Source organism: Cotesia typhae, unplaced genomic scaffold, assembly GCF_013202065.1.
Source record: "Cotesia typhae breed Kobodo isofemale line unplaced genomic scaffold, CoteBio_Ctyphae scaffold_121, whole genome shotgun sequence".
NCBI classification, from domain to species: domain Eukaryota; kingdom Metazoa; phylum Arthropoda; class Insecta; order Hymenoptera; family Braconidae; genus Cotesia; species Cotesia typhae.
The window spans coordinates 2,241,124-2,265,736 of NW_027423773.1; the positions used below are offsets into that span (position 1 = coordinate 2,241,124).

Here is a 24,613-nt window from a genome sequence, read left to right on the forward strand (position 1 = left end):
ACTCAATAAATATTTCAACAACAAAAATGTTTAAGTGTCCACGAAAAAAACGTCGATATTTATGGAACGTAAGTGTTAAAAAATTGAAAATATATTTAATCGGTGATTATTTACGTCAATTAATTCTGGAGGACTTAACGTCATCGATTACGTCGAATAAAAGTAAAGAACAAATTGCCGAGGAGAGATGCAAAAAAATTCAAAAGTATCTTAACAGTAAAGCTGGATTACTAAAAACATCCTCTAAATCGATAAATCAAGAGCTTAAGTATTTGTATTTAAATAATTGTGATACTGAATTAAATAATAATATTATATACAATTATTCTAGTGATAATAGTGATTATTTTTGTGACAATTATTACTGTTTTTATAATTTTAATGATCTCGATAATTTAAATAATAATAAACTTAAAATTAATAAATTGAGTTATTGTAGGAAAAATTATTGTACCCCGATTAATTGTTGTGATATTCATGTTAATTTTATTTACAATATTCGTAATGGAATTAAGAAAAAAAAACGGGGTAATTTGGACAGTCATGGTAAATGGAAAGATGATAAATTTTGTGATAATTCATCCGCGAATTCAGAGGAACATTTTATTGTGCAAGTGGTGGATAAAACCTTGAAAATTCCGGATTTTACTGATTATGATAAAAAAATAATTAATTGGAATACCGCACTATGTGATAGTGGAGTTAAATCAGGGACAAATGTTGCCGATGATTATTTCCGACAAGTTTACGAACTTTTGAAGTACCAGCGTAATAAAGAAAAGAAAATTTTTAATGAAAGAAGTAATCGTCATAAATTTACATCTGGGTTCTGTCAAGATGAAAAAAAAGACCGAGAAAAATTTAAAGATAAAAATCGAGGTAATTTTTTTTTTTTTTATACATTTATTTTGATTCAATTACATTTTCTGACTATTTACTTTCGATAAATTAAAATAATTAATTATGAAAAATTTGAGAATTGATTTTTTTTACTTTTATTTTGTAACAAAATTTTTTTTGGTTTTATTTATCAAAAATTGAATTACGATAAAATAGATAGATTCAATTTAACTAAAGATCAATAGAATACTAACGATTTTCGTAGAAATTTCCTGAAGAACAATTTAAAATGCCCCTAAAATAATTATTTTAGGAGTTATGGCCACTTTTATGATTCCTAAATTTAAATTATAATTTTCGACGATTTATAATGGCCTATTTTGCCCCTAAAGTCATTATTTTAGGAGTTACAGCCACTTTGATGATTTCAAAATCTAAATTATAATTTTCGACGATTTAGAATGGCCTATTTTGCCCCTAAAGTCATTATTTTAGGAGTTATGGCTACTTTTATAATTTGGAAATATAAATTTTGATATATATATATTTTTGGGGTAATAAAAATTATATTCCGAGTTTTGTTAAATATGATTGTGATATAAAATATTTTTTTTTTGCTCGACACGCAGAAAGCGTCAACTTTCGGCCCACTGCGCTAAACGAAGTTGCCGCTATTTGTCTTTGTCGAGCAAAAAAATAACAATTACATGTAATCTGAGACATTTCTTACTTTACTTTCCTCGATGTGTAATATACTATAATTTTTAAAGTTATAATTATATAAAATCAACGGATTGAGCACTTCTGTAAATCCAATGAACAATAAAAAATATCGGATAAGCTTCTTTATCTTTTTTCATCTCGGTATATATCTGTAAATAAGTACAAAGGATGATAAATTTCGAAGCAAGATCCGTAGCTACTTTAGAACTGAAGAAAAAAAAATTGTTATACTATAAAGAAAAAAAAAAAAAAAAAAATAATTCATACAATTGTGTAAAGGTAAAATAAAGGGATTATTTATTTTTTTTATTTAATTAAAAAAAGTTTAATTGGTGAACTTTGTACGTTGGACTTTCATTCATTAGCTTTGTACTTTTAAATTCCGTGAAATATTTTTTTTTTTTAGTTATAAACATCAAACAATTTATAATTGCTGGTAATTAATATTTGGCTTATAGATAAATAACAAAGCATTTAATTTTAACAACTCGTTAAAAAACTTAATGAAATTTATTTAAGAAGGGTAAGTTGGGCAGGGTTAATTGTATTAATAATACATTTTTTTTTTTTATTATTAAATGCAATTAATTTTATTTTACTTTCCTTATAGACATGTGATCAATCATAATGAGATATATTATTTATCAAAACATTAAATCTTTTTAGGTAATTAAGCATGTAGTTAAAAAAAAATCGAATTAAAATTGTTGTTTGTTTAAGATCTTAAATGTGACACAAATCAAGACTATTTTATTTTAAGACGTTTTTAAGACGCCAAAAAAATTTCTGAAAGCAGATTTTTGAAATTTGGTTCTCGAATTTTTTATGAAAATTAATTTTTAGACGATTTTACGACTTTCTAACTGCTACATTTTTGAGTACGCTCTTTTTAAATTGTATTTGAAATTTTTGAAAATTTATTATCGGACAATTTTAAGATTTTTTTAAGACGCTCTGATTTAATGTTCTGGGGCTCTGTCACTGTTAGCTTATCTTCAAATTGTCTCGAAAAATTAAAAAAAAATTTTTTAAGACTATTTTAAGATTTTTTTAAAACTATTTTAAGATTTTCAGATTATTTTAAGATTAATTTAAGATGTTTTTTAAACTATTTAAAATTTTTTTAAGACTATTTTAAGATACTTTAAGACTATTTTAAGATATTTTAACACTATTTTAAAATTTTCTTAAAACTATTTTAAGATTTTTTTAAGACGATTATTACATTACTTTAAGACTATTTTAAGACTCTCTATAATAATTTTCTGGAGCTGTCACTGTGAAATCGTCTTATTTTCACAACAAATTCGAGAACCAAATTTCAAAAATCTGCTCTCGGAATTTTTTTTTTTTTGGCGTCTTAAAAAAGCCTTAAAATAGTCTTGGTTTGTGTCACGTTAAAGATCTTAAACAAACGACAATTTTTTTACGAGTAACTTAGTTTTGTTATTGCAACAAAATCTTTTTTATGTATGTGAATATTAAACTAATTAAATAAATTTTTTTTCCCCACAAAGTTGCAGTGAGAAAAATTTCTATTTCTTCAGTTAAATAAATCTTTTGAATATTTTATAAATTTCCCATTATTTCCCATTAAAAAAATTGCAAATTTTTTTAGTACAAGAAAAAAAAAATCTAAAAGAAATCCTTATTAAAACAATAAGTTTTTTTTTGTCATAAAAAAATTTCCACTTAGAAGTTAATGATAAAACTTTTCTTCCCAAACTAAAATTTCCATCATTAACTTTAAATGAAACTGAATAAAATTAATTTTTTATTTTCTTGAATTTCTTTATTCCTCCTCCTCCAAAAAAGTGACTAAAAAAAAAAAAAAAAAAAAAAATCTTCGGCAGACTAAAAAGCGAACCCGAAGTAAAGAATCACTCATTAACCCAGCATTTTCCAGCAGATATCCGAAATATAAAACACAATAGCTCGAAGTCTCGTGATTAAGCACTCGATTGGTAAAATTGCGGTAAAAGGTGTAGAGGTGGAAAGCTGAGTGCGCGACTTGGATGGGCTGGTAGTGGGTGAGAGGGAATCTGTAGGGGTGAGATGGGTAGGGGGTGAAAAAGCTGGGATAAGCAACCTTGGATAGGTTTGCGGGCGCAGCCAGGGGTAGTGGCGCCATCGAGCCATACCGTGACGTCGGGTGTGTTGGATAGGGTGTCAGAGACGTACCAGTGTCTAGGCACCAGCATCAGTACTCGAATGTCAGCACGCGTGTCGCATATCGCAATTCCACATTATCTATTCCTACAATTACAATTACAATTACAATTAGTATGTCTGTTTCTATGACAAGAACTAGTGCAAGTGTCTTCAAACGTTCCCTTGATAAAAAATTCCTTCAAAATTTAATTTCGTAATTAAAATGCTAATTTTTACGAAATAGTGTCCAAAAATAAATCCCCAATAAAATCCCTTAAATATTGTTCGCGCAATCAGATAATAAATTTATTGCTCGCTAAATCCCGCACCATTGATAGGCTCTAATCCGTATGGTGGTTAATTATCCAGCGATCTGCGGAAAACGTATTGCAAATAGATCCGCTGTATAATATAATCAGAATTTATTAGAATAAAAATATTTAATTATAAATACGGACAATGAAAATTAAGCGTAACTAATTTTAATTATAAACAGTAGACCAATTAACAAATTCAAATGTTCACTCACTAATTAAGATTGTACTCTAGCTACCTCGTCAATTAATAGTCAAAAAAAAAAAATTACTATGAATTTTTTATTGGCGCTTGATAATATTAAAATTACGTCGGAATTTTTATTCATTAAAGCTGTCGCGTTTTCGCTTAATTTTATTACATAGTATTTAATTTTTATTTATGGAATTTTTTTAAATTTATGAATGTATAGTTATTGATAAGTGAATATATTTAACGTCCTCAAGAATGTGCCTTGTGAATAGTCGCGAATTTATGAGTAGATTTAATTACGATGGCACTATTTGCATTTGTTAAATGTTACATTGGTGGAGGAGTTGCTTAGACCTTTTAATAATGATAATTGGAATTTATTGTAATAATAAAAATAATTATAATGAGGAATGAACACTTGATACAATTAATACGATATGAGTTTAATGAGGAGGAAATAATTGTCAATTGCAAGACGGATTTGTAAGTATCTATTTATGATTTTTTTATAAGTTTATTAGATTATTAATTACTGTAATTATTAATTGTAGTAATTATTGATTTAAAAATTTTTAAATCAGTAGAAAATTATTTTTTAGAAATTTAAAAAATTAACTTTTTAAATAAATTTTTCCTGTAAAATTTATTTTAAAAAATTTAAAAAATTTTTTCTTAATTTCAGAATCATAAAAATTAATTTTTTTTTAAAGAAATATTAATTAAAATCAAAATAAATTGAAAATTAAGTTTTATTTTTTTGGAATATATTTTCGAAGGTTTTATTTACATTACTGTAATTATTAATTGTAGTAATTATTAATTTAAAAATTTTTAATAAGTAGAAAATTATTTTTTAGAAATTAAAAAAATTAAATTTTTAAATAAATTTTTTTTGCTGTAAAATTTATTTTAAAAAATTAAAAAAATTTTTTTTTAATTTCTGTACCACAAAAATTAATTTTTTTTTTTTCAAAAATTTTTATATGTTAATTAAAATAAAAATAAATTGAAAATTTAGGTTTACGTTTTTGGAATATATTTTCGAAGATTTTATTTACATTGATCCAATTGGCAAACTGTGTGTTTTGCTGTTAAATTAGGTCACGGGTCAGGTCAAGAATAAGAGGGTATTTTGTTATTTTCTGCTGAAATGGAATGTTTTATTATTTTCTACTACAATTGAGAGTAAATTCAAATTAAAGTAGGGTAATTTATAAGTAAGCTTTTTCCTAAATTAAAAATTCTATTTAATTTTTTTTTTTATTAATTATTTTTAACACAATAGTATATATATATTCATTAAATTGGAGTTTTTTTAACGATTAAATAATTTTTCAATCATAGATTTTAATTAATTTTTTTTTTCAAAAAAAATTTGTGAATTTTTCATCAATTTTTTTCAATAGCCTCAATTCTACGTATCAGATTAATTTAGCGGTTTTAATATCGGAATTTTCAAGTACTTTATAAAATACAGATTTTATTTTACTTTTTTATTGAGTGTAAATATTATTTTTTTTTTTTATCAACTTTTTAAATTAAAAAAAAAATTTTTATAGTTAATTTTTTTTTAAATATTTAGAAATTTAATTATTTATTAAATTATTATAATTAATTAATAAAATTATAGAAATTTAATTATTTATTAAAAATTTATTGCCAAAAATAAAAATCATAAAATTTTTTATTTTTAATAAAAAATTAGTTAATATTTAAAAATAAATTAATTATATATTTTAGTTACAATAAATTATTTCCGTAATCTAAAAATAAAATAACACACATGATTATTGATTGGTCTTTAATCATATATTTAAAAAATAAGTTAAAAATGAATATTTTATCTAAAAAAAATTTCTAAGTAATTAAAATTTTTTTTTCTATTTTTAAAAACTGTTAAAAAATAAATCATATACTAAGAGATTAAATTTAAATATGAGATTTCCTCTCATGTTTTTAAAGGAGGGGTGCCCGACATTTAAATAAAAATAAAATTATTTAAAAATAATTTTTAAGATTTAAAAAAATTTTTTCTTAATTATTATTTTATTATTTTGTTTAAATTGAATAAATTCATTAGTGAATTTTTTTATAAATTTAATAAACTTTTCTTCTATTTTTCTTTAATAGAAAAATCTAATAAACACGTTGCTTAGTAACTTTAAACCAAACAAAGACATTTATCGATTTACGTTCAACAAACTCCGATTCATTATATTGCAAGCTCGCTAAATATTTTATTTTATAAATTTAATTAAAATAAAAATTCATAATAAATTAAATCCTTTTACTTCATTCACCTACAGCTCACAAAATATTAAGCAAATGAATAATAAACCCACAGTAATAATAAAACAATTGAAAATTCTACTCTGCATTTGAATTTAATGAAATCGCTTATGACATTAATTTGGAATACTGGATGCAAGTTATATAAATTAACAAAAAAAAAAAAAGTAGTGATTTAAAATAAAATCTAAGTAAGTTTTATTTTTGAATGATTAAAAAAGTTATGAAATGTTTTAACTTTTCTTCATAAAAATTACTTACAGTTGCTGCGGTAAGAAAAAATTGAGTTAATTTTTTCAATGACAAAGATTGATTTTTGGAAAAAAAAAAAAATTAAAAAAAATTTTTGAAAAAAAATCGAAAATTTTTTTTTTCAAATTTCTCGAAAAATTAATCTCTTTGATTGAAAAACTAAAGATTTTTAAGAAAAAAAAATTTTTCTATTGAAGAAATGAATAAAAATCGAAAAATTGTTCATAATGGTGATTTTTGTAAAAACAAAGAATTTGAAGCTTCGGGGCGCTATGAAAAAAAAATCCCAGCGCTTTGAATTTTTCAGGGAATTTAGGGGACACTTGGAGGTTGAAAAATTACCGATGATATCCTTTGTTTATTCATTTGATCCAAAGTTATACCAAGTTATCCAAATATCCTTAATTATGCGAATTTTTGTCGTTTTTTCAGTTAAAGTTTTCATTAAAAAAAAATTTTTTTTGACAAAAGCTATTCATAGTATCTCATAGAGAATATTGTGTAGTTTTCAAAACCGTCCTTCGATTTTCTATACGATCATTATTTCTAGAGTTATTGATTGTCAAAGTGAAAAAGTACTTTTTTGCTTTGACTGACGATAACTCGGCGACAAATCATCGTACAGGCTTTTTGATTACGTCAAATTGAAGGGCATTAAATTTTCAAAAAAAGCTTTTCAGCGAAACAATGAAAAAAATTTTTTGAAGCTCGTAGACCTTTTTTAATATGAGAAAAAATTTGGAACATTTTTTTTTTGTAGTTTTCTTAGGATTTCTCCAGACTCGAAAATGATAAAAAATTTTCATGGTCATATCTGAAAACTAGACACTTGGAGCTACAATTTTTTTAATAATTTATTTGTTATAAAAATAGTCATGACATTAAAGTTAGCTGTCACCTGATTAATTTTTAATTTTATTTAACAATTAAATTTATTGTAAAAAATTATTTAAAAAAAATTTCATTTTTAATTTTTTTAAATTTCTAGATTTCAATTTTTTTTTCCCATAATTTATTTGTTAAAAAAAATTCTAAAAATTATCAAATATCTGCTAAATTAATGACATTAAATTTAGCTGTCATTTCACAATTTTTTTAAATTTTCTTTAACAAATAAATTATAGCAAAAAAAAAATGGACTTATAGAAATTTTAATAAATTAAAAATGCAATTTTTTAAAAATAATTTTTTAGAAAAAATTTTTTTGTTAAAGAAAATAATACTAAAGTTAGCGGTAAGCTGTCAATTTAAAAAATTTTAATAACAAATCAATTACAATAAAAAATTGCTTCTAAAAATTTTCACTTGTAATTTTTGTTAATTTTTTTTTGAATAATTGCATTACTATAAAATTTTAAAATAATTTTTAATGTCTGCCAACTTCAGTGTCATTAAAGAAAATAAAAAAATTATAAAGTGACAGCTAACTTTAATGTCATGGTAAATTAATTTTCATAAAATAGTCAGCTGTCAGCTGATTTAAGTATAAAAATTCAAATTCAAATAATTCGCGGTCTTTTGCCGAAATGCCACCACCTCCACTCAAATACCTCCATACGTGTAAGACAGAAGCAAGAGACTTGAGGGCTTGAGTCAGCACGAAATTTACCTTCTATTTAACCAATATAAGTGCAAGTACAAACAGTTCACACAGTGCGGTACACTCTACAGTACTAACAATCCATGCGCATACTTTTAAATCTTGTATCGCGTGGTTATAGTTACATATTATGTCTACACAAATATAGTTAACTTGACTTACCTATGTGTTAGTGTCTTCATACTCTGGTGCATACTCTACGCGTCCATCTAGCGTGATAAATCGGTTCGACTATTTTTTTTTTTGCTCATACGTATATATGAGCATATATATAGAATTAACAGCACAATGCACTCAATTATACATACATACTTATTTACACTCTGGGCATACGGCATATATGTAGATAATTGTTAGTTGCTAGTATATGCATATACAAACTGTACATAAATATACACACATATAAAAAGAGTACATTTTCATTGAATAAATGCGAACTAGCTTTTGGTTTGTTCTTATACTTGCCGTTTGCCGACTGTCCATGCTCTCATCATGGCATTAATCATTAATTACTAGTGTTATTTAAAGTACAGTATTACTCATATCGTGTGCGCATTTTATTTATTTGTTTTTTTACTTTTTATTCAAGTGGTATTTTGATTTGGAAAATAATATTTTATACACAAGTGGATTAAGTGAAAGCTTATTGTTTTTAAGACTTGGTAGTTTTCATTTTTCAAATTCTTTAGGTTAATTTATTTTTTGTTTTTAATAAGTGATCAATTTTTTTTTTTTTTTAATTACTAAATAGGGTTTTTAAAAAGTGAAAAAGTTATTAAATTTAGTTTCATTTCATGGTAAATAGATTATTATTGCACAATGGAATTTTAAACGATGCTGGAATCAACAATCTGACGTTTTAGAATTTTTCTTGCTAAATAATGTGATTGTTGACGCTTAACTTTTTTTTTTTTTTAATTTATATGACATTAAAGTTAGCAGTCTTTAGAGAATTTTTAAATTTTATTTAACAAAAAAATTATTTTTGAAAAATTGGATTTTTAATTTTTTTAAATTTCTAAATGTCAATTTTTTTGTCATAATTTGTTAAAAAAATTATTAAATATTTGCTAAATTTATTTTTATTAAATTTGTGGATAGTTTAATTATTTAAAAAAATAATCTTTAAAAATAGAGTTGGAAATTATTAAAAAAATTTTTTTTTTTTCATTTTTTCTTGAAATTAACAATTGTCAATCTTTATTTTAGTAGCAATAAAATAAAATCATAAAAATTAAAGTAGCAGATATATAAAAATTTTCAGAATTTTTTTTTTCAATAAATTAGTGAAAAAAAAAGTTTACTTGTAGAAATTTTAAAAAATTAAAAATGCAATTTTTTTTAAATGATTTTTTTTTTAACAAATTTGTATGGGATTAGTTAGCTGTCATTATTATAATTTTTATTTTTTTTTATTAAATAAATTTGCTTCGAAAAATTGCAATTTTTAATTTTTTAATTTTTTAGATGTCAATTTTTTGTTCTTATTTTTTTTTGCCATAATTTATTTGTTAAAAAAATTTTAAAAATGAATTATTATCTGCTAAATTGATTTTCATCAAATTTAATTGTTAAATAAAATTAAAAAACAATCAAGTGACAGCTAACTTTAAAATGTCATAATTAAATCTTTAGTGAGTGATAAAAAATGAGTGACTTAAAAAATTATTAGTTTCTTTGTTGTGTTTCATACAATTTAAATTTTAAATGAAAAAAATTTTTGTACAGATTTTTAATATAAAATTTTTGAAAAAAATTTTTTTAATTATTTTTCTATTGTCAAAATAAATTGATGAGTTAATTAAATTTTTAATATAAAAGTTTTAAAAATTTTTATCCAAGATACAAAATTAAAAAAACTATTTAATTAATACAGTGTAATTATTTTCTAGTAGTTAAACAGAACAAAAAGAGTAAAAGTTTAAAAAATGAAAATAAAACTACCAAGCTTTAATACACTCAACTTGTAAATTCAAAAAGTGTGTTCAGTATTTTAATTAGACGCTTAAATAATTATTTCATCATGTGCTTTAATTACTTGTTTGAGTTGTTAATTCTGTTTTATAATTGTCAGATGAAAATTAATTAAAGGGGTGTAACAAGTACCTTTGTTGATAATACACTTGTAACGTAGTAATAGAACACAGGCTTGTTTATTTTTATGTATCGTTATTCAAACAATTTTTTTTAACTGATGAGTAAAGAACAATACCACCAACAAAATGTATAATGACGTACAACATGTACGCGTTTTTTAATTGTTATTTTGTTTTGACAGCTATTAATTCAAATAATTAGGAGTGAATTTTTCATGAAAATAATTAATGAATTTTAAGACATGGTGAATAATTTAAAATTATTTAAAATTTGTGTTTTTAAACAACGAAATTGATATATTGTTATTTTATGGATGAAGGACTTTGGCGAGTTGTTTTTTTTTTTTTTTATTAATGTCCAATGGCAAATGTAGGTTGTCCTCGTCCTTGAATTATGCGTAAGTAAAAAATCAGTCCTTGAATTATATTATTTTAAGACTACAAATCTGTAACAATTTATAATCGGAAAATTTTTACTTATGGTAAAAAATTTATTTGGTTTAAAATCTATCAATTTTTAAAATTTTGATGACAACTAAATTATTATAGAAAAATTAAAAAAAATTACAAGCGTAATTTTTTATTTTAAATTAATAAAATTTTCAGATGTCTGCCAATTTTATTAAAAAAATTAATTTAAAAAAAATTGCAAGGGTAGAAATTTTAAAATAAAAATATAAATTATTTTTTTACTCTAGATTTTTTGTTTACAATTATAAAACTACGTAATTTTAATGATAAAAACTTGTAAGTTTTATCTTTTTTTTTTTTAATTCAATTTTTTAGTGATAGCAGTTGTTGCTAAGATAAATATCATAAAATTAAGCTTAAAAAATAAAATAAACGATTTTTATAAAAATTAAAAAAATTAATTCATATTTTTAATATTCTAAATTATATACTCCATTCACCAAAATTTTGTTTATAAACAATATAATACACAAAAATGTAATTTGACTTCAATTAGCAGTTTCGTTTATTTTTAACACTAAATTTTTTATTTTTCTAACATCATTCAATTTTTTTAACTGATACATTTTTTATCAAATATTTATTTTCTAAATGAGAATTAACTTGTTTAATTCCCAAAAAATTTTCATTAGACTGGAAAATTCGTATTTTTAAAAATAATTAAACTTTTTATTGTTTAGCGCTCTCGCTAGCGGCGTAAAAAATAATGCAATAAATTTTAAACTTACAATTTTATTTTAATTAAATTTATAAAAATAATAGCTTAATACAACATTGATTAATTATTCACAAAAACAAGCTTAAAATATTATAAATAGAATGTTTATTAAAAAATAAATTGGGCAGAAAAAAATTCGTATTTATTTTTTTTAATTTTTTATCAGTGATGAGTCGGTCAATATTTATGAATAAATAATAAAACTTCACGGTCATGATTACCAAAAAAATATTTCCTTTAAAATTCCTTTCATAGTTTTTTAGTTGTTTATAAATTATGTTAATTTACTTATAAAATAAAAATATAACTCTGAACATCGGGTTGTTTACAAGCTTTGTTTTTTGACAGACTATTTTTATGCCCAATACAGTAATAAATTTTAGAGACCGATTTTTATCAAAAGTTCACATATTTTTGTATAAAAATAATAATTGATTATTTTGTAATTTAAAGTATTTTAAAATTAAAAAATTTGCATGATTTAAAAAAAAATTTATAACTGAGATAAATAATTTTATACATTTTTTTTTTAAATAGATTCTCTAAAAAAAAAAAAATAATAAATTTCATCTAAAATTAAAACACTATACTTTATCATTCAAATTTGTGACTTTAAAAAAAATTTTTAAGTATTAAAATTATTTTGCACTCCAATAAAAGGATTTTTTAACTATTAATAATTTAATTTATTTAAAGACAATTATTTAATTTATTAAATTTTAATAAATTTTTTTAAACATTCAATAAATATTTATTTGAAAAAAAATTACGTTTATTAATAGTTAATTAATATTTAATAACAAATATTCATTGATCATTAATAAATATTTATTAACAAGTAATAAATTGTCTTGATAAATTACTTATTAACTGTTAACAAATATTTATTAACATTTAATAAATCATATTTAATAAATAATTTATTAACTGTTAATAAATATTTATTAAATTCTATGATGTTAAAAAATCATTTATTAACAGATAAAGCTTATTAAATAAAAACGAATCCTTTTATTAGTGTAATAAACTTGATCATAAAATTTTGCTTCAAAAAATAATTCTAAAAAAATTTTTCTAATTTTCAAGTATTATAAAAATTTATCTCAGTTGTAGAAATTTTAATTAAAGAAAATATTTTATTAAAAATTTTTTAATTTTTGCTGTTAATGTTTTTTTTTTTTTTTTTTTTTTTTTTTTTTTTTTTATAACCACAATTATCTTATTAATTAGATATTTATTTATTTATTGCTTCAAGGTACAGGGTCCCAATAGCAATGGGGAATAGTATTTACATTTTTGTATTTTTTTCTTCTTTTTTTTTTTATAAATAAAAAAATTTATAATTTTTAAATAAATAAAATAACAATAAATATTAGAGTAATAAATAATAATAATAAATAATAAATTAATTGGATATACACTCTAAGAATTCCACATAAAGGTATAATACTCAGACCACATCATAAATAATATACACGGTTGACTCATAATTAATATCTTTTAGATGGAATATTTATTTTTAATTTATAACTTATAATAATTGATATTAAATTGATTATTTAAGTTATTAATTTAATTAATTAATTAAATAATTTTTGCACTAAGTGAGAGTTTAATTATCAATAAAATAGTTTTTAAGGGTAATGTTTTAAGAGTAGAGGATGATAAAAACTTAAGAGTTAAAAATCTCCATTTTCATTAATGCACTTTGTGATGTTAATAAACATTATAAGATTATAATGACGGTAATTATCCAAAAGTACAATCTCGTGTATCTCGGTATATAAAAAATATTCCAATTCTTTTATAGCGATGTTCAAGGGAAATAATAAAAGTTTACGTAAGCGCATTGCGTCATAGCTTCGTTTTAGAGGTGCAAAAAGTATTCTTAAAAGTCCGACGTAAAATGATAGAATTATCATGAATAGTTTTTTTTTATGTGCGTATTTATTTTTATTAGAGATTAAGTAAAAATTGTTTAGTTAGAAAATAATTTTTTTTTTTTATTTTTAGCTGTTTTAATTAATAATAAAATAAAATGTATTTTACTTCAAAAGATTATTTAAAAATTTTAATCGTAAATTGTCGGATTTTTTATTTGTTCTCAACTTTCAATAATAAATTTTTTTTTTTTTTTAATTTATAGGCTTTAAAACCTTCTAGGGAATTTAAAAACAATTTAATTGGTATATGATATTTATGAGGAATAAATTTATCGAGAATTTTAAAGCCTAATCTCAGTTACTACTCAGACTTATTCTAGACACGCGGGAATGTGACTTTAAAAATTCTAAATTTTTTAAAAAAATAATTAACGAATCAACTTGTTGGCCTGAAAATTTTAAATATATAAGATTACAAAATATTTTTAATTAATTTATCAAGAGATTTAAAGCCTTTTATAAAAATTAGTTTCCTTAATTATAGGTGAAGAAGCACTAGTGTCCCCCGTAGTGGGTGGACCGAGTGTTACCTGTAGTTTCTACACCAAGAATAACAACAATGAAGAACAACAAATTATCGAAGACAATAACATAAATTCATACTTTTTACGGTCTAAAATTCGGCTTTACGATGACTTATCATCATCATCAACGTCATCTTTTAACAACGACCACGACAAAAAAAATCCCCGTCAACTTATTTCCGTAAAATGCAAAATAAACGCCAAGAAAGATATCAGTAAATATTTTGATTATCCTAATCGGGAAAATAATCAATCGCAGAATTATAATTTGAAAAAAAAAATTTTCAATTTAACTGGAAACGAGGACGCTCTTGACGATTCGGTAATGGGTTCTAATTTGAGTCGTCATCATGGTAAAGGTCTTACGGGACGCAGAACACAGTCATCAGGAAATCTTTGTGACTCAAAAGGGAAACTTAGTCATGTTGGTAAAATGCTTGTTCCTTGTTCGAGTTCATCGGAGGACAGGTATATATAAAAAAATATCTTTATTATTATTATTATTATCTAGATTATTAAAAGAATAAGAAAAATTTTGTCTCCAGAATAGTCAAATGATAAAATCGGTTTTTTTTAGTGAAATTTAGTGTCATTAAAAAAATCTTGAATTATAATTAAGAAATTACCTTGTATCTTGTGAACTATCGACATTTTTAAAGATATAAGCTTACCCCGACATTACACTCATCTAGACCTTTAATTTGAGTACCCACATCAATTTTTCATATATTTATATATATATCACAAATATCATATATATAAAATATATAAAAAATGCCATGTGAGTACTCAAATGAAAGGTCTCGATGAGTGTAACATCAAAATGAGTTTATATTTTAAAAAATGTCAATAATTAAGAAATGACACTGTATCTTGTCAACAAATGATGTTTTTAAAAATTTAAGCTCATTCCGATGTTATACTCATCGAGACCTTTCATTTGAGTACCCACATCAATTTTTCATATATTTTATATATTTATATATATTACATATATGTATATATATGAAAAATATATTAAAATGCATGTGGGTATTCAAATGAAAGCTCTTGATGAGTGTAACATCGGGATGAGCTTATATCTTTCAAAACGTCAATAGTTAAGAAATTACAATGCAATTTAAATTAATAAAAGTCATTATTTAATAAAGCAAAATTTTATTTATTTATAGTTACTAATAATTATTATTATTATAATTTTTTTTTATTTATTTATTTCTATTAACTTTTTTCCAGGTACAAATTCTCTGGGTCATTACCAAATAATTTAGATAATGATCATGATTTTATGCTGGTAAATAACAACAATGTAATAACGGATACAATAGCTGGAAATTTAGGTGGTACTTTACCACATAAAAAGTCATCAGTACAATTCAATGATGAAGTGACTGATTTCAAACAATATCGACTGCAAACACTCGAAGGCGACCCTTGGGAGTATGTTTATATACACATTTATTTAATTATCAAATAATAGATGTAATGCAAACATTCAAGTTTCTTTGTCGTTGGTGTTAGGTTTAATTACTACCTCTAAATGTAATTATTCTCATGGAAAATTTAGCAAAAATAATTATACAGAAAATTCGAGTTATATTTACTGTTTTGACGGTCTCTGGTTAGCAAATAATTATATTATTTATCTTGTTTAATTACTGTTGGTACTTATACTTATTTTATTAACGGGTTGTCACAGAATGCGGAATTATTTTTTTCATTATTATTGTTATTATTTGATTTTAAAATTTACATTTTTATTTTATCTTTTTCTAAAAAAATAATTACAAATATTTTTATGGATTAAAATTTGATAGATTTTGAATTTAATATTCACTTTTTTAACAAATAAATTTGTGCCAAAAATTATTTTTAAAAAATTGTATTTTTAATTTTTAAAAAAAATTTCTAAATGTCCATTTTTTTGCCACAATTTATTTATTAAAAAAAATTCATAAATTTTACTTTAAAATAAATTAACAAAATTTATAACTATAAAAAAATATCAATTAATTTTTTTTCATATTTTTGGTGTGAAAATTAAAAATTAAATTTTATTAACATTATAAATTTAATATAACGCTCTCAGTATAAAAGCTTTTTTGCCATTTTAAAAAACAATTTTTTTATTAGCAAAAAAGGAAAAAATATTTAGCTTATTTTCAAAGAAAGTTTAATCTTCAGCAAGATTAACGACGCTTGTTCAAATATTTAAAAAAAATAGTTTTATGAGTTTTATCTTCCTTTCGCAAATAAAAAAAAAAAAAAAATGAGCAGAGAGCCTTTCTACAGAGAAAGTTAGAGCATTAAATTTAAATATTAATATATATAATGATAAAATTTCTAGGTATCATCAAAATGACATTGACATAGTGCGGTGTAAGCATGGAAATTTGAATTTAGTAAGAAAAAGTCAACATAATAATACTGAAGAGTATATTCCGTCCAATAATCAGCATTATGACTCGGAATTTATGGGCACATTGCCTAAAAGAAGAATCGATCCAAAGTGGTGTGATCCAACAAGCATCCAGTCGATTGTTCAGCAGTATAATCACCACGAGCCCGGTGAAATAGACTCGAATTACCCGCAGAATGTTAAAATTATTCACAAGCCCACCTGTGAATTGATGAAGCATCATCGTCAGCAATTAAAACGTCTTGATGATTTTAATTCAAAGCCTACGTCAAGTGAACATCAAGATCAAGGATACGCGTCTGAGCGATCGCCTGAAGATGAACATCCGCCTCTATTAGCAATTAATCCAGGTAGATTATGCATACGCTCATCGGATCATTTATTTTATCGATAATCCCAATTAATCTTTCATTTTTTACAATTTGTTTCTTTTTATTTATTATTTTTATTAAAAATAATAATAATAAATTTTTAAAATCATGACCATGACAAAAGTTAGAATGCACTATTGATCGTTGGTCCGCGCAGCTTCAAACTAGGCCACTAGTTTGTGCGTCACTCTGCGTAGTTATTTAATATTATTCTTGATAAATGTATATTCTTTTTTAGATAAGATTACTTTAATTGATTTTATGATAGTGAATATTCTTCTTCTGCGTACTCAATTGATAAGTACTAAAAGAAAAAATATTTTTTTTTCTTTCACTACAAATGCATTAATCATATGATTCAATTTATGAAATAATTTTCTAACGAAAAATTTTATAAATGATGAAAATGTATTTTTTTATACATAAATAATATTATAAAAAAATATTTCTATTGTAAAGTATTTCTTTAATTTTATTTTATAAAAAATGAAAAAAAAAAAAAAAAAAAAATATGAAAACTTTTTTATAACAAAAAAGAGCAAATAAGGTAAAAGTCCCTATTATTGACAGGACCTCGACTATTTAATTTTATTATTTTATTATTAAAATCCGTTAATAATCACAATTGTTGATATTTCATGACAATCTTACATATTTTTAAAATTAAAAAATAGTAAAATTTAATTCCAAGCTATAAACTATTTACCGCAAAAAAATTTCATTTTTTCGGGTAGGCACTTTTCAGAATTTTTTTATCCAACAAAAAAAAAGTTACGAGTTATTTAAAAAAAGATAGCTTTTTTTTTTTTTGTTAAATAATTATAACTTTCTTGAAAATTAACCCATTGGGATGGTTTTTTTTTAATGTTCTATTTGGAGAAAAAAAAATATCAATTCGGATTCATTTTTAATTTTTTTTTTGAAAATTTTGGAAAAAACGAAAATTCCGGGATGATTGACATTTTTGATTTTTGATTATTTTTTTTTATAAAAAACTTCCTGAAATTTTCAGAGTGGCATTTTTTTTCTATTTTCTTTTTAGAAATAAAAAAAAAAAAATTTTTTTTTTAAATGTTTCTCTTTCGTTATACTATGAAAATTTTCCAGCAGATTTAAAAAAAATTTCAAAATCCAAGAAAAAAAAATGAAAAGTCAGAATCATCGATAAGATTTGATTATTTTCGATAAAGTTAGATAAAAAATTAAAAGAAGCATTGAAATATTTTTTCGTATTTTTTTTCCAAAACTCCATGCAAAAATAAAAAAATTGTAATTATTGTTCGGTCCATTTCGGAGCCAGTTTATTCCATAGTGTCAATAATAGGGGCTTTTATCTTATTTAAATATTTTTATAAGGCAAAAAATATGATAATTTTGCTTGATTGTTTATGATTTATAACAATAGCAAACAGATTTAATTTAAAATACAAGAGCATGGATGAGAATTCGGAAATCCGGTTAGAGGCGAGTCTAATATACAGTAAAGTATATCCGGTAGTGATTGTCGTTGGCTCACCTTTTTGAAACTTACAATTCAGGTCACTTCTTGATTTATTTTTTTTTTTTTGCACTATCTAAAAGTTTAAATTGCAAAAACGTTTTGTACTTGTTGATGTTTTTTTTTATATTTTTTTTTTTTTTTTTTGAGAAAAGAAATAAATGAGAATAGAACTCTTTGTTCACTTTTCACGAGGAGTTTAGTTGTATTTTATATTTTAGAGGATATAAGATAAGGATATTGACTTAATTTTGTGATTGCAGAGAACACATTTCAGGTGACCTTACAGAAAAGTAGCCGTGGTCTTGGATTGAGTGTTTCCGGCGGTGGAAAATCAGGCCCGGTTAGAGTTAAAAGACTTTTTCCCCAACAGCCAGCGGCGCTTTCCAATAAACTCGAGCCTGGTGATATTCTTTTAGCGGTTAATGGAATTCCACTTACTGGTCTAACTAATTATGTAAGTAATGAATTAGTTAACTTTTTTAAATTAATTAATTACTTACTTCCAGTAAATGTCTATTTTATTTTTTTTCCTTTTCTGTAATTTTTATTACATTTAATATTAACTTTTAGCAAAGTAAAATTAAGTTATTTTTTTTCTCATTGCTAATATTATTTATTTAAACTTACAACTATTTTTATTATTACTTAAAAATTTTTTATTTAGACAAAAAAGTGTGCAAATAAATTTTTTTAATTAAAAAATTATTTTTGAGTACTAAAGAAAATTTTTTGAATCGCGATGCTTGCTCTTAAATTTTTAAGCAATTTATTTTATAAATTTCTTATCAAGATCGTAAATATTTTAATGGACATAAAAATTAACTAACAATCAAAAAAACATAATTTTTTTTTTTAATAAAATTATTAATTTTTATTTAGTTAAAATTTTTTTTTTTTTTTTTTTTTTTTTTAAATATAATCATACACAATTAAGAAATGACCTTGTATCTTGTGAACTATTGACATTTTTGAAGGTATAAGCTCATCCCAACATTACACTCATCGAGACCTTTCATTTGAGTACCCACATCAAGTTTTCATATATTTTATATATTTACATATATTATATATATAAATATATGAAAAATATATCAAAAATGCATGTGAGTACTCAAATGAAAGCTCTTGACTTGTGTAACATCGGGATGAGCTTATATCTTTAAAAACGTCAATATTTAAAAAATTACAGAGCAATTTAACAAAAGTCATTATTTAATAACGCAAAATTTTATTTATTTATTCTTCGCAAATCACGGTAGTCACATAGTGATTGCAAAGTTGCTAGTTTTTCATTATTATTAAGAATTTTATTATTTTTTTTTTTTTTATGGGATTAATTAAAATAATCCTTCATAATTCCCTCTTAAGTAATATATGTCAGTCATGATAACATAATTTTTTAGTCATAAATATTTTCATATAAAATGTGTTAATTGTTTTTTGTATTCAACAAAGTAAAGATAAAAAGCTTGATTTATTTTAGAATTAAATTTATGTCAAATATTTTAGAAAGAAAAATTGTAGAAAACTAAATTTACTACAAAGAAAGTCTTTGCTTTGCAACGTAACTCAGATAAATTTAAACCAATATAAGTAACAAGGTACTGATTGATTTATTGTAAATATAAGTCACTTTTCTTTTTGCTATAAAAATTAAATGAAAATATTTTTCTTATTTAAATTCAATTTTTCAATTAAACTCATGTTAATATTTGCACGATTTAAGTGGAAATTTTAATTATTCACTGAAGCTTTTAATTGTAAATTAAAAATTTTCAATTAGTTCATAATTCATAATAATAAAATAGTTTGATGATTTAATACTGTTTGTTTTTATAATTAAAATATTAATGCGCATTTGTAAGCTGGTAAAGTAAACTAATGTAATTTAATTACAATAAATTATAAAATTTTATAATTTCTGTTTGAAATTATACGGTACGACCATTCATTAATGCTCTGTAATTCACTAAATAGGATTAAAAATGAATTATTAAAACAAGAGAGTGTAGTAATTAATGTCAGTATTTTTTTTTTTAATTTTTTAAAATATAAATTAACAAAAAAAAAAAAAAATATTATCTTTGCCAAATAAAATAAACAAAAGCTTTTTAAAACTAAAAAAAAAAAAAAATTACTCATGAATAAATATGAAATTTATTTTAAGAAAATTATTTAAATATGTAATTAATTATAATGTTGTAAAAGTGAATCTAAACTTTGAATTATTAAGTGAATATTAAAATTTTAAATCATAATAATTTATTCAACAGGAAGCACTGGAAGTACTGCGTACAACTTCAAATACTGTTGAATTATTAGTATGTCGATTACCTGGTGAACCCAGTATTACACCACCAAAAGCACCACCAACTCCACCAACACGCCGAGAAGCTTCATTGCCATCACGTTTTCTCAAACCCGTACCTCCTCTTAATATCGAGCCATGTGGTGTAAGTATAAAATTTATGCGTATTAAAACAACAAAAAATTCATACAATTATTCTACTTAAATTATTAAATATTAAACATATTTTTATATGACATTTAAATTAAATTATCAGTAAACTAAAAGTATAAAAATTTATATCATCGTTTAATTGAAGTCATCCAAGCCTAGATAATTGTCAATTAAATCAGCAACTAAATTAGTTAATTAAAAATTTTCTTATGACTTGACACGATTGAATTTTTAGGTAATTACCTTAAAAATAAATAAAATAAAATTATTAACAGGAATTCGATATTGAAATGACGAAAGTAGCTGGCAGCTTGGGATTTACCTTGAGAAAGGTCGACAGCAGTGCTCTAGGTCATTATGTAAGAGCATTGGTACGTGAACCGGCATTGAGTGACGGGCGTATTCAACCAGGTGATAAAATAGTTACGGTGGATGGTGTACCACTGTCTCCAATGAGCCATGAAGAAGCTGTTGCATTATTACGTCAGTGTGGTCCTCGAGTTAAATTACGTCTTTACCGCGATTTAACTCAAACTCCAGTATCGGCACTATCACCAACTGAACCTGACCATCCTTTACGTCCACCACGAACTAGCCTCAGGTAAATAGATACATTTATATATTACCGACAATCATTTGATTTCTATTTAGCCTGTATTTACAAAAAATTACTTGATGGTTTTAAGAATTTCAATTCTTAACGAATAATTATGTTGTTATCGAAAATTTAGAATTTTATATTTATTATGCTAACATGAATTTTTATTTATTATTATTATTATTATTATTATTATTTTGTTATTAAATGCTCAGGGGGGTTATCCCCGGAGTCCGATTCTCCGAGGGCCCAGCCTGAGCTCCATCCGTTATTGCTGGACCACTCCGCACAACAAGGCGGTTAGTGATCACAGCAGGCCAAAGTCATTTCCCTTAAGAGACGGAGAGAACCAAGTATAACAGCCTTCTGCATCCTAACTGCCAAGAACTCAGCTTTTGATGAGCAAGCTGAAACTTTGGCAAGTGAGGATACAAAAGACTGTTTCATCCCTCCTAGGACGCCAACAATCAGGACGACAAGCTTGACACGGTAACCTGGGTAAAGTTTGCCAATTTCAAACAGGAGATCCTGATATATTTGTCTTTTGTGCTACTTCTTTGGCTGAAATGTTGTATTCAGCCGGGGCCGAGAACTCAATGACATAAATGTCACGAGTGGCCTTGTCGAAAAGCACAATATCAGGATTGTTGTGATATATCCGCCGGGTTGTTGCAAATGGCATGTTCCAATAAATTTTGCAACTGTCATTCTCAACAACCTGGGGAATATCTCCTGGCAGATAAGGCAGCACTGGTGTCACGTCAATACCGTAGCAATCACGAAGATAGTAGTACAGTACTCTCAGGGCAGCATTGTGACGCTGGATATATGCACCTCTCGCCAGCACTGGACATGCCGACAAAAGGTGCATAAGCGTCTCCGGATGTTGTCTACACCTCCTACAGGAAGTGTCCGGTAGCTGCACCTGGAGCACCTTGCTACGGTACTCAATGAAGAGTGTTAATGACACCATCTTGGCAGGCAAATATGAACCCTTCAGTCTCGGACATCAGGCCAGCTGACTTTAAGAAGGAAAACGTCAGCTGGGTGGACAAGCCATGATCACGCACGTGTTTAAAGAACACGCTGTGCATGGACTTGTCCATCAGTTCGCCAAGGAGTAGTTTTTCCTCGGCGTTCCTGATGACGCTTTTAAATTCCTCCTTTCGGAGTTCCACAAGAGCGTTTATTTCTCCAAGACCAAGGGTTCTTGCCGCATATATTGCTGCCTTATACAAGAATGACCCCTTATGCGCATTATTATTATTATTATGTATTTCTAAAAAAAAAATTCACAAAATGTTGTATTAATAAATTATTATTATTTCAGAAAAGAGGCTGTAGATATGCTGTGTGATTTAGCAGTTCGGAAATTATCACCAAACGGATCAAACGGATCAATGTCACAAAATCCAACGGCAACTAATAGTTCACCTAGACGATTACGTCGCCCTGCATCAAGAACGTCTATCAATGATGAAAAAAATGATAATGATCCATCAAGCAATATTAATTTAAATCAAAATAATTCACAATTAAATAATAGTAAAGCATTACGGCCGAATTATCTTAATTTATCAAACGGTGAATTAAAGTCTGAAATGAGCGATGATCAAAATATTGAAACAGTTAATTCGTTAACTATTAATGCTAATGATTGTGTGGAAACAGATGAGTATTATGATAACGACACGTTAATTGGTGATATGCAGGATAGTAATTTACCGCTTGAGCCAGCATCAATGCCACCGTTAGCATTCGATATTGATAATAACACCTCTGATGCTAATTTCAGTTATAAAAATCCTGCGTACCAAAGTGCTAATCCGACTTGTAGTGGCAATGATAATATTAAAGCCAAAGGTACATATTCTAGTGATAAAAACATTCCAGGTGAGTATTCAAAAATTTTTTTGATTTCATTGATTCATTAATAGACTCAGGTGGGGCAAGTGTGCGCACTTAAGCATTTAAACTAGTGTCAAAATTAAACGATAAACATGAAAGGAAAATAAAAATATATCTTTGATAGAGTATTTATTTAGGTAATAATTAAATTAAAAAATAAAATTTAAAACTTTAACAAGACAAAATACAATGTAATTGTTCAATTACTAATATTTTTAGAGATATAAGCTCATCCTGATATTACACTCATCGAGATCTTTCATTTGAGTACCCACATCAATTTTTCATATATTTCATATATTTATATATATTATATATATAAATATATGAAAAATATATAAAAAAATTCATGTGGGTATTCAAATCAAAGGTCTCGATAAGGGTAACATCAGGATGAGCTTATATCTGTAAAAACATCATTAGGTGACGCGTTACAGTGTAATTTCTTAATTCTAGATATTTTTAAAGAAATAAAGAGAATTCATCTCGGGTTATCGGTGGTCAATCGACTTCAAATTTTGAGAGTAATCGCATCATCATGTCCTTAATATGTATACAAAAATTTATAATTTTCTGACGGTATGCCTTTACCACAATAGCTACCTTAATAAAAAAATTTGCAATTTATTAAACTTCAATAATTAAAAATTTTAATTTTACTTTTAATATCAAAAAATTAAACAACTCTCTATTATTAATATTTACAAAAGTTTGAATTAAACTTTTCTTCATAAAAATATTTCTAAATAAAACTTTACTAGAGTAAAAAAAATTTCTCACTTTATTATTTGCAATATTATAAAATTAAAGTGAAAAATGACTTTATAATAAATTTTGATATTGCATCTAAAAGTTTTTACATAATTTAAATTAAACGGTTGGAAGAAGAAATGAAGAAATATGACTGAAAAAAATTATTATTCATGAATGTAAATTATTTTTAAATAAAAAATATATTACCATGACTAGACTACAATATACGATAAAATTATGCATTAAATATAAAATTTATAAAAAAAGTTTCTAATGATCTACTGTGTCAGCTAAATCGTTTAGCCGTCCGAGAGCTAGTTGAATTGTAAATTGAGCTTAGTGTCAAGTGATACTTTATCGCTGTATTAACGAATAAATTTAGTTCTGTCCGTTACGTTTATATAAATAATTATATGTGAACATATTACACGAATTATTTAGTATCACAAATGTTTATGGCATCGTGAAAGTGATAGACTTATCCTTAT

General features: G+C 24.2%; 1 protein-coding gene across 2 annotated transcripts in view; it reads left to right on the forward strand.

Moving 5' to 3' along the window:
• The window catches only part of LOC141533918 (tyrosine-protein phosphatase non-receptor type 13), a 26,874-nt gene continuing 2,261 nt past the window's right edge, over positions 1-24,613 (forward strand). The window contains exons 1-8 of one of the 2 annotated variants that reach the window (XM_074253019.1): positions 1-879; positions 14,075-14,582; positions 15,351-15,554; positions 16,462-16,883; positions 18,666-18,859; positions 20,679-20,858; positions 21,142-21,467; positions 22,795-23,357. In XM_074253019.1, the coding sequence (XP_074109120.1) occupies positions 27-879; positions 14,075-14,582; positions 15,351-15,554; positions 16,462-16,883; positions 18,666-18,859; positions 20,679-20,858; positions 21,142-21,467; positions 22,795-23,357 (3,250 nt within the window). In that variant the 5' untranslated portion in view covers positions 1-26. Of the gene's footprint in view, positions 880-10,278; positions 10,857-14,074; positions 14,583-15,350; positions 15,555-16,461; positions 16,884-18,665; positions 18,860-20,678; positions 20,859-21,141; positions 21,468-22,794; positions 23,358-24,613 lie in introns of those variants that run through there. The other variant, XM_074253020.1, reaches the window with a different exon arrangement.